Here is a 10,979-nt window from a genome sequence, read left to right on the forward strand (position 1 = left end):
AGAAGCAGCCCGCCTTCAGAGTCGTGTATGATGCCATACATGAGGTGAGCAGCCGCTGTCTCTTTAGGAGACAACTGTATGATAAAAGCGATAGAATGGCTGTTGATAACAATTTACACAGAAGCTCTTCTGAGGTGACATTTAGGTGTTTTTTCTTAGACCGTTTAATGTAGCAAAATGCAGCAATTATAATTTTGATACTAGGGTCTGAGGCAGGTCAGAGCTGGCTTAATTTATTCTGGCATTTGTGTACAATGTCACCTTTGCACTGAATTTTGAGCAAGCACAGAACTTAACCCTGCCCAGCCCTTTTTGTGCATACTAGCAATAAAAATGTGGTTCAGTTGCGAGTTTATTTACTTTTTTTGTGTTGTTGGAAGAAGAAATGTTTCTTATTATTCATGTTGACAACATACAACATGGTTGTCTGTTTTATTTATGTTCAAATATAATTTTTCCTGTTAAGCAAAGCTGTATTTTCAGCAACATTAATCCAGTCTTCAGTGTCACATGATATTTAAGAAATCTTTTTAATATGTTGATTTATAATCAATGTTGGAAACAGTTGTGCTGCTTAATATTCTTTTGGGACCTGTGATTTTATTTATTTTTTATTTTTTGATGAATGAAAAGTTAAAAAGTGTTACAGTATACGCTACTATTCAAAAGGTTCCAAAAATATTAAGCAGCACAACATTTTCAACACTATTCTATTCTATTCTATTCCATTTAAAAGCATTTTAAACAAAGAACCCAAAATTAGAAATGTTAATATTTCACAATACTACTTTTCTTTTTCTGTATTCTTGATCAAATAGAAAACAGGCTTGATGAGCCTGAGAAACTCCCTTAAAAACATTTGTAAAAATCCTGAAACTTTTGAATAGCACACACATTTATATAGTTACTTGGATACAAAGCCCCCATAACACCATGGGGTACATTTTCGTAAAATGTAAAAGCTTTGTTGTTTGACTTTCAATTTTTCACAAGATTTTAAGCTGTAATGTAATCCATTTGTCTTCGCTTTGCCAGTCCACTTTCTAATTTTCAGTGCAAACGAAGTAAATCCTGAGGGTGCTGAATCATATGAGAATAAATAGAAGTGTTGAATTGTACATTGAGAGAGCAGTCTCCTTGAAACTCTCCTTGAAGGCTAATAGTAGCAAAGTGTGTCTTCAAGAGGAAGCCTTTTGTATGGTTGAGTCACATGGGCCCCTCTGCTGTTCACAATTCGGTTAGATATAAAATGTGGACCTTGTTCTTCGTGCCTCAACAAATAAACCAAAGCTGAACACTGAACTCTAATGTATTTTATCTTCTCTTTCAGTATCCTTTTGAGGAGAACTTGTTCCAGTCTTTATTTTACCCTCTTCAGACTAAGTTCCTAGACACGGTTAATACCCTTTGTGGAAGGATACCACAAGTGTTCCTCAAACAGATCGAGAAGACCATGAGGGCTGTTTATGAGAAAAAAGTGGTGCGCCGTGCACGACTGCCACGCGAGTAATGATCCACGACTGCATTTCAGTATCGCAAAGAAGAACCTCGGCCTGCTGCTTGGATCAGAGTGATCTTTTTCATCGAAGACGAGCAATGCCAAAGGCAAGCTACATTTGGTCCGTTAAGCACAGTATGAGCTTCATGAGCCAGAGGAGTAGGAGATCCAAGCTGGAACAATTTCTTTTGAGCAGTCGTTTTGGTCTGCTGGATGGAAACGGTAATGCAGGATGAATGCAACACTAGCGAAAACCATGAAAACTCTTGAGAGAGAGTAGTGAGCAAACGCATTTAGCGTCTCCAACAGTGGGTGACCAACCACTTGAATGTTCTTGAAAGAATATGAGAGACTCGGTAGCAACGTTATTTTCAGCCAATCCAAAAAATGTGGATTCGGAGCCGTTTATTTACAACTGTGTTGTACCATTTTTCAGCATCTAGTTCATTATGTCTAGTAATACGCAATTGGAGCATTTGTGTCTCACTTTATCTAATTCTTGTATGTAAGTGGCTGCACCAGTTTGTTTGTGCAATCTGCTGCTTAATGGCATGAGATAAGGCCCTGTTTTCAAGCCACAAAAATGAATGTAGCACGCAGAAAAAACCAAAGAGAACTAGCCTGTAGAGCTCAGTAATATGTACATTCAGTTCAAGCACAGCCCTATTTGTGGAAGTTCACGCTGTTTACATTGAAGATGACTTGCTAGTAAGACTAGAAAGGGGCCTGATGTTGTACTGTTTTCATTGGGATTGCATTTTAATATATATATATATGTATAAAGAGAGAATTTCACAAAGATACCTTTTGGCCTTTTGTGAGAATTACAGTTAAGTCCTATATAATGTTGTCCTATATATAGATACGACAAACCTATTCGGATGGACATAATGAATTTGATGTTGAATTTGTGGTGGAATGTTTTTTTTTAAGGTAATTCACAACAGTTTGTGGGAGCTACGCAAAAGGTCTAAGTGTTAAAGTACTTTTAGCAATATTCAGTCCAGTAAAGTTCAAAGACAACATTTTGTTGGTTTTCTGCCATAGTGGGATTGAACTAATGTGTGATCATTTTAAAATAATTGACATGTGCTGATTACGAAGGTTTGCATATCATAACAGAGTTATATACGTAAAGGTAAAAGTATAAAAAACCAGAACACCATACACGGATATACAGTTTACAGTTAAGTGCACTTTGTAATAAATGCTGAATTTGTAGATAATAAAATGAAAGGGAAAGAATGGCAACAATTTGTTTACCATCAGTTTACCCATCTCTTAAAAAAAAAAACTGAAATCATTTTAATTTTGTGTAATCACAGCCTTTTAATTTGACTGTTTCTGTGTGAAAGTGCGAGCATCATATAAATAGCAAGAGTGTGTTGTGGTGTGTGATTTATTATGTTCATTAGCACAATGTGCTTAATTGTATGTGTGACCGGTTTCCAGCCTCCTGTTACTGGTCTGGGATCAGTGATGACATTTCTTAACTGGAAACTCAGGAGACTCTTCTACATCTCATGTTATCTCTGTGTGAAGAGATGCACCAGCGATGTTCGTTGTATCCAGTGTGCTTTTCTGTATTTCTGAATGTCTTACATTTGTATGTATTATTGTCCTTTTTATACAAAATTGTGTATGTCAAAAATGTAATAAATAAATATGCATTTAATATTGATTTAGCTTTGTGTAAACAAAAAAAAAATCACTGTATTACTACAATTAACGGCAACGTGAATGTTTAGAAAAGTAAATTTGTATTTCTTGTGGACACGCTACAGCAAATGATAGAAATAACTCACTCAGACCATTTTTAGCTGGTGAAAATACTAGTGTTATAATAATTTTGGCCACATCTATTCTAAAACTATATTTCCATAATGCAACTTGATGGTCAGACATTATTGTTTTACAGACACCTCTTCAGAATTAGTTCCATTAAGAACGTTTTAATACTTTTGAAATTAAAAACACTGATGTACATTTAATATTAAATAGTTTTGGCCGGGTTACTACAGTACATTTTGCATGCGGTGTATTTTACTCTAAGTAGGTTAAAATTGAGATGACTCGCACTTGCTTTTAAATAAACATAAAGATGAGCCTTCGAATTATAAATAGGCTAATAATTCCAGTCAGAATGCACACGAAATTCAGGTCGTGTTTCAAAACCTACTGAACCTGCCTTGACAGCATTTATGGCATAAAGTTTGTTCGAAACGTGCCTATTGTGCTCCAAAATGTTGTCTAAATAGGCAGCTGGCTAGGTTTTGGGGCACATAACCAAAAAGCATTTCGTCTACAAATCCCCCAAAAAATGATGCCTAGGTAGGTAGGCAGCTGACAAGACGTTGAGACGCAGCCGTGCCGTTGCGCAACAGTCAGCGTTCCCAAAGAGCGGCCGGCAGTGACGTCGCAGACGCCGCCATATTGAAATGTTTCCCCTCTCCTCCTCTTCTTCACTGAGCTCAACAGCAGCCATCAGCTCTCGCGTTTCAACTGGAGACAGGGACAACAAAACAAACATGGAGATAGACACTCTTCTGGAAGCTCTCAAAGGTGCCCGGCTGTGTGTGTTGAGGTGGTCTGTGCGAGTTTAGAGAGAAGTTATATGTGCTTATAAGCTGGTGGTGTGAGTTAGCTAATGTTAGCATGGCCTGTAGCTAAATGGCTTTTCCTGTTTTTCGAGGTCTGTTGTGTGTTAAGAGCAGATGAACTGGTTTCTTTTTCTTATTTTATGACTTCTATAATTTTCATTTTGGTTAAAATGACTGGGTAGTTAAGTAATACGTTAATAAACAAGACCGTTGTAGGTTGAGATAACTAGTTAGTTGTTTGGGATGATCTAGAGTTGACTTGAGTATATTACACATTTGTGTTAACGCTAAACTAGTGAATAATCTAATAATAAAGTCCGATTTTCTCTATACATTTTCTTTTATAACGTGCTTTTTTGCCATTTACACCGTGGTTGTACTCGTTTCTGCTACTATCTTGAATATTATTACAACTGTTATTGTTGTTAATAATTATATATATATCTTATATATATATATATATATATATATGAAGCCAAGAGTTGTGTAAATAGTTTTTGTGATTTAATGACAAAGCTCAGATTTATTGTACATTACCTGTACTTTTTATGTCAGTGTTTTAGGAAAATGTAGCTTATTAGTGTTTTGTCATAACTTTCATAAAAGTTCAGGGCAGTACTGGTTAAAGTTTTACTTTAGTGGTCTAAGTGGGGGTCATAAAGTACCACATGGTTTTGAATTTTTAGAATGACTAGTAACAAGATGTTTAGGGGTCATTATTGTTGTACGGCTTACTTTATTAGTTCTTCTTGGGAAATGTTTTAATGTTCTGACTTTCATAAAAGCGTGCATATTATTCCAAGACTGATTGTAGAAGCTGTCTAAGTAGTTTTTGAAAATATAATGCTGCTTTTTGAAGCTTGAATATGACCTATATATCTATCGAATATGACTTAGATATATCTATAGATCTGTCTCATCATAATTATTATTATTATTTTATATTCTATGATAGCAGATCTAAGTCAGAACTAGAGTGGACTATTTCTAGTTCTCGAATTAAAGGTATTTTGAAATTGGGAGTTGTTTGGCTTGCGTCCAGTATATTTATATGATATCCATAATGCAATTTTATAATTTTGTTTATTGCAGATTTTGACAAGAAGGTAAAGAAAGAGTCATCTCCGGTGTTGGACCAGTTTTTATGCCATATTGCAAAAACTGGGGAAACCTTGTAAGTACCTCCAGATCAATGATTTATCAAGAGTGGCATTAAAACCCCATTTACCTTTGTGTGACCTCTTTCAGTGGTTTGTTTAAAATTATAACTACTTTTCTAGGTAACACCACTAGGTGGTTTTTTGCACTACCGCCGCACTTTTGGTTTTGTTCCAAAACACACTGAACCTTGTACTTATCGACTAGATCTGCTTTAGATGAACTGTTCTCATTTCATGAACTAATTTTGAGAAGAGATAGTCAGATGCGTATCAACACTCTGGTTTCTTCTCACATAATAAAAACAATTTTCAACTGAGTTTTCAGGTTTAAAAATTTAGTGCTCATTTATTTAGACTGGTGACTGTAATGACCAGCGAATGTTGTCCTTTGCAAAGTTTAGCTTTCAAGGGGTTACTAATGTTTAAAATTGTTACGTTTTCAGGGTATCCTGGTGTCAGTTTAAAAGCTACTTCATATTCAAACTGGAGAAAGTAATGGAGGACTTCCGAGCATCGGCCCCAGAGCAGCGAGGTCCTGCTAACCCCAACATAGAGTCTGTTCCTTTTGAAGAAATGAAGGAGAGAATTCTTAAGATTGTGAATGGATACAATGGGTGAGTAACACGCTAATTAATTGCATAGTGTGGTGGTCCAGTTTTACTTGCAGAAAGGTCTAGGTTTGTCCCTGTCTCTTTACCCCAGAGCAAGTGTGCCATCTTCTGGCTGTTGTGTATATCCTAGCCCACACGGTTGTGGAGGATGCAACAGCTAATTAACATTTTTTTCTGTACAGGATCCCATTCACTATCCAGCGCTTGTGCGAGCTGCTCACTGAACCGAAGAGGAACTACACAGGGACAGAGAAATTTCTCAGAGGGGTAGAGAAGGTCAGTATGTGACGCGTTACTCAGTAAAAAACTAAATGAATGGGTGGTGTTTAGTTGTAACTCTATAAATAGTTTGCATTTGCATTTTTCTATGATGCATTCAAAAGATGTGAAATATTATTACTTGGCGTCTTTGACTTCCGTAAAGGCTCTGTGTTGATTTATGGTCGAATATATTTGTTTTGCAGGTGTGATTTATAAATCGAGAGCATCGTTTATATAGCGTTTCACACTTGTCTCTCTACAAATATTTGCTAAATGGGTTTTATAACCATGTGTCGAAGGAACTTGGACACATTTATGTGTTTTTATATGCTTAAGTGATTTGATTACCGTTTAAAGCCCATTCAAGATCCACTCAAACATTTTCCCACATAGGAGGTTGTAAATTAATTTGCATTGTTTATTGATACTGATTGTTTTCTGTCTTCACCAGAATGTAATGGTGGTCAGTTGCATTTATCCTACATCTGAGTAAGTATTTAACTAACTCTTTACTATTAAAATGTAAGTTTCTACATTTTAATTGAACTCTTGGACGCCTTGAATCCATTTCTGGCTTCTCTATAGGAAGAATGGCTGCAGCGGTGTGAACAGAATGAATGGAGTCATGTTGTCAGGGAACACATCTGTCTTTACAGACAGGTTAGGAACGTATATGGCACTCAGAACTAGTCATTTAAAAATAATAATAATAATAAAAAAAAGCATAAACTTGATTTCCCTCTGTATTACAGAAAAGTAAATGGTCCAGGAACGCCCAGACCATTAAACAGACAGAAACACTCCATGTCCAGTTCACTGGCCACAAATGGCCTTCCGGACAGTACAGAAAATAAAGAAATGAACACAGCACAAGGACACAACAAATCGGCCAGGTAAGCTAAATTTGCCATTGTTTCTCATCTCCTCTGATCACGCAAGATGATCATAAATGGCAGGAAAACAGTAATTTAGTTGATGAGTGAATCGATGAACATGTGCACATGTGCATGTGGCCAGGACTTGGAATTTTGTTTCTCCTTTACGTTAGAGAAATACAGAGTATATCTTTGTGTTCCAGTGATGCATCTGTATCAGGGATTGGTGGGCCTCTTGGCAGCTCTGTGAAAAACAAACACTTAGATGATGAGGAAGATGAGGGAATGGAGGCGGAGGAACATGAAGTAAAGAGGCTGAAATTTAACCAGGATTGCAATGATGAAGAGGAGGATGAAGATGAAGTAGACCAGCAGGTTATCGAGAGACCGAGATCTACGTCAACTAATAGCTCCTCAGATAAGTCAGAGGATGCAGAATCACCGTCATCCATGTTGCATGAGGGGAGTGAGGAAGAGGAGGAAAGTAAACCTCATGGATCAGCTGAAAGCTCAGAGGACCAAGGTGGTATGAATTTTTTTCCCCCCTTTCTTCTTTTAGGTTGTTTACACATTATATAAAGCACTAAAATAATCTGTTCTTTGCTAACATAGCGCCTTCGAGCACACAGCCCGAGTGTCCCCCTGCAGATTCCAGAGAGGCTTTTACTGAAAGAGAGGTTCCCTGTGGCTCTGATGACTCTTCAGATGAGCCCAGCGATATGGACCAATCAGAGCAGAGAGCCCCAGCAGGCGTGTCTTCTAGCCCTGAGGTGAGAGAAGGGGAGGAGCCAAGCGAGCAGGTCAGCAGCAGTAGCACTGATGAAAATGCCTCTGGACCCACATCCAGCAACAGTAGCATAGCGTCACCCACAGAGGGCGACTCTGGGTCAGGGGCCCAGGACTCGGAGAGCGCAGAGGAGGAGCCAATGGAGCAGGACTAGAAGCCTGTAGACTCAACAATAACTGAGTGCTTTTGTGGAGATTAAGAAGACACACGTTTAAGTGGCCTTCCACAAAGGCCGTCCGAAGCAACATCCAACCTACCGCCATGCGCCTTTTGGTCGAGAGTCCACCTAACTTCTCCAACCTTCCCAAACTGACACTTTATGCAGATGTACATAGGATTTTATTGCTGAAGTGAGGGTTTTAAACTGTCTTTTTTAAGCGGTTTGACTGAAGTTTTTTGATGTCTACCAATCCCACTGTTAACTGACATCACTAAAAGCTACTTAAAGGAATATTCATTGTTAAATACAAGTTAAACACTACGCAGCTGTAGCATACCTTTTAGTTACTACAGGAAATGATTCCAGCTCAGTTAGATAAAGCAAAAGTGGAAGTTGCTTGCTCATAGATCTTTGTTGAAATATGTTACCATAATTTACAGCATGGCTGTTGTTGTTGTCAAAGCTTAACTTGTATTTAACCATGAATTTTTCTTTTAATATTTAAGTCTTGGTTCTTGAAAGTTCAATCTGTATTCAGTCTTGTTCTAAGCTTTAGGTCGGCTAGGACGTGTCTCCTCTGCGTATTGGTGTATTAATATTTTAGTCACCTAGTGTCAAGCATCGAGACAGTGGAGTTTATCGTCTTGCTCTATCTGAAGACCCATAACTGGCTGACTGGCTGACAGGTTACGTTCCAAGCAATTACAAGCCATAGCTATCTTTTGTTCTGTTAAACAAATCAAGCCTAAAGTAACATGGTTTCTTTCTGGTTGTTTGTGTGTAACTGACAGGATGTAAAATCATTTCTCACTTTTGTATTTTGGTGCGGTCTCCGCTGCGTTGGAAGTGAGTGGTTTATGTCAGCTACATTTACCTCTTAATTCGAACTGATTTCATGATTCACATTAATTTATACCAGCATTTCAATCTCCTATTTTATGAGAAGTTGTTTTGATTTTTGTTGTTTTGGAAGGTTGACTGCTCTGACTAGCTCAATTACAGTGTCATTTGTGGCAGTCCAACCCCAAGTTGTCTCACCGATAACAGCTGGCTGCCGTTTTGCAGCTGTGTGTTTTTGATATTTAGAATTTTTAAATTTCTGTAAAGTAGTGTTTTGTAGAGCGTTGTGTTCACTGCCTTTTGTGCATCCATATCTAATTGTATAATTTTTTTTTTTTTTTTTTTTTGGTGTATTACTGAATGCGAGTGATTTCAATACAGTATTCAGATGAAGCAATAAATGTTATTGTTTTAAATGTTTTGAAGACCCTTTAATTTGTCTAAGAAACATGTGTCTGCAACTGAAATTAGATTTTATTTACCATAGACGTGTTTAATGTAAACTTTTTTTTTAATATAAATATATATATATATATATATATATATAAAACTAGTGTTGCTAATGATCCCCATATTCAGGGTTAATTATATTTTATTGAAATCAAAAGTCTGATAATTTAAACATTATATATATAACACAACTGTTCCCAACAAGCACACATCTGATGCATTCACGTCTTACTCAAGTTTAATACTTGGTGAGCACCACTAACTTGCAGGATGTCATTCATCAGAGGATTATCGTTACATAATGTCTCTTATGCTTTCATCCGGGCCTCTTCGTAATCCTTAATCATGTTCCTCAAATTAATACATGCCTACTAATTCATTTTGCTGTTATTAAGGTCTTGCACAAATTTTTCTGCTTCATTTCCCAAATACAAGTTTCCTTTTCTTATACCACAGTCATATGTCTCTAACAGGCTCCTGCTGACACAGAACAATGATTTCTGCAAGTTCTTTCAAGAGGGGAAAGCTTTATTTCACCTGTCTGGCTGGCTAATTTCAGATTCGCATGAGTATGGTTTACTGAAATTTACTCAGCCCTCTCAGAGGAAATAAAAAGTGGATTCCTGCCATGATGCGTGGCAAGAGGTTATGTTTAACTGTCGTCTTTGAACACTTGTCTCTTGGGAAATAAGCCAGCATGCTGTGGGAATAGAAACAAGTCTTAAGTAAATGAATGGTAATAAGATCCTCGGGACAGAGAACCGAAGCACTTATTAATAGTGATGAAGTTGAGTCACAAATTTCTTATGAGTAGCTCAGCTAAAAGAATACCTTCTCGGGCCCTAAAATATAAAATCTCATCTCAGTGTTCGGGTCATCTTTAACCCAAAATCAAAGGATAGAATATGGGCCTTTTATGAAAATTTAAGCCTATCTTTCACACTATTCATTTTATATATTATGTACATATTTATTTATAATATTTATATATTATATACAATATGAAAATCCAGCTATATTCGTAATGCATTTAGTCGTTTTCAGTAAAAATAACTTTATTTGTATTAAAAGATGTACAACTAAGAGCTCAATTGTTACGAAAATGTCACAATGCAAAAATTGAGGAACAACCTAAAAGTAGGATTAATTGATTTTGTTTATTTCTTTTAATTTAGTGGTGAAATAAATGACCATGGCATAATCTTGATAGGTTTTATGAAATGTACGCGTATAGTATATGGTTGTTTGACTGTTCATTACATCCATAAAGCTGTATAATTGTCTGTCATAGCAGCATTTGGCAACATCAAACGTAGTGTGCCAACTGCCAAGGACTCATTACTTGAGGATAAAGAGGGTAAATAACCACTATAAAGTCAGATTTGCATGAGAAAACATAGCCATATGCTGAACATGATCTGAAACGCAAAGTTTGCACATTTCTGGTAAGCTGATGCACTGAATTATTTATGTTTTACTACAGTCTTAATAGTTGGTCTGCCCCTATGTTATTATTTACAACGAGACTTAATAAACCAGAGAGTGGCCTTTTATTTATAAAGCTCGAGATGTCAGTCTTAAATGTTTTTCCACTGGGTGACAGGATATTAGTGTTCGGATATTGGGGCTTGACTCTGCTTACAGGACAGAGTTCTGCACTGTAGAGCAACATCTAGAAGCTGAAAACACACACACACACACACACACATAAAACATGAAGTCCAACATCTAATATAG

The 10,979-nt window shown here is 36.8% G+C and overlaps 2 protein-coding genes across 3 annotated transcripts in view; both read left to right on the forward strand.

The window, feature by feature from the left end:
• The window catches only part of gxylt2 (glucoside xylosyltransferase 2), a 13,042-nt gene extending 10,279 nt beyond the window's left edge, over positions 1-2,763 (forward strand). The window contains exons 6-7 of the mRNA XM_043242686.1: positions 1-44; positions 1,331-2,763. The exon at positions 1-44 is cut by the window's left edge and continues 129 nt beyond it. Coding sequence (XP_043098621.1) covers positions 1-44; positions 1,331-1,510 — 224 coding nt within the window. The 3' untranslated portion in view covers positions 1,511-2,763. The remainder of the gene's footprint in view (positions 45-1,330) is intronic.
• A 1,139-nt stretch (positions 2,764-3,902) lies between these two features.
• Positions 3,903-9,087, forward strand: ppp4r2b (protein phosphatase 4, regulatory subunit 2b). Of its 2 annotated transcripts, none has more exons than XM_043242573.1 (9): positions 3,903-4,060; positions 5,191-5,272; positions 5,702-5,872; positions 6,052-6,145; positions 6,582-6,619; positions 6,716-6,790; positions 6,883-7,023; positions 7,209-7,531; positions 7,618-9,087. In XM_043242573.1, exons 1-9 carry the CDS (start codon positions 3,937-3,939, stop codon positions 7,944-7,946), a joined length of 1,377 nt encoding a protein of 458 aa, XP_043098508.1. In that variant the 5' UTR covers positions 3,903-3,936; the 3' UTR covers positions 7,947-9,087. The 2 variants fall into 2 exon arrangements, with proteins under 2 accessions (XP_043098508.1, XP_043098509.1); XM_043242574.1 differs by having other exon boundaries at positions 3,904-4,060; positions 7,209-7,528.
• The last annotated feature ends 1,892 nt before the right edge of the window (positions 9,088-10,979 follow it).

This window comes from Puntigrus tetrazona, chromosome 6 (assembly GCF_018831695.1).
Source record: "Puntigrus tetrazona isolate hp1 chromosome 6, ASM1883169v1, whole genome shotgun sequence".
Classification (NCBI taxonomy): Eukaryota; Metazoa; Chordata; class Actinopteri; order Cypriniformes; family Cyprinidae; genus Puntigrus; species Puntigrus tetrazona.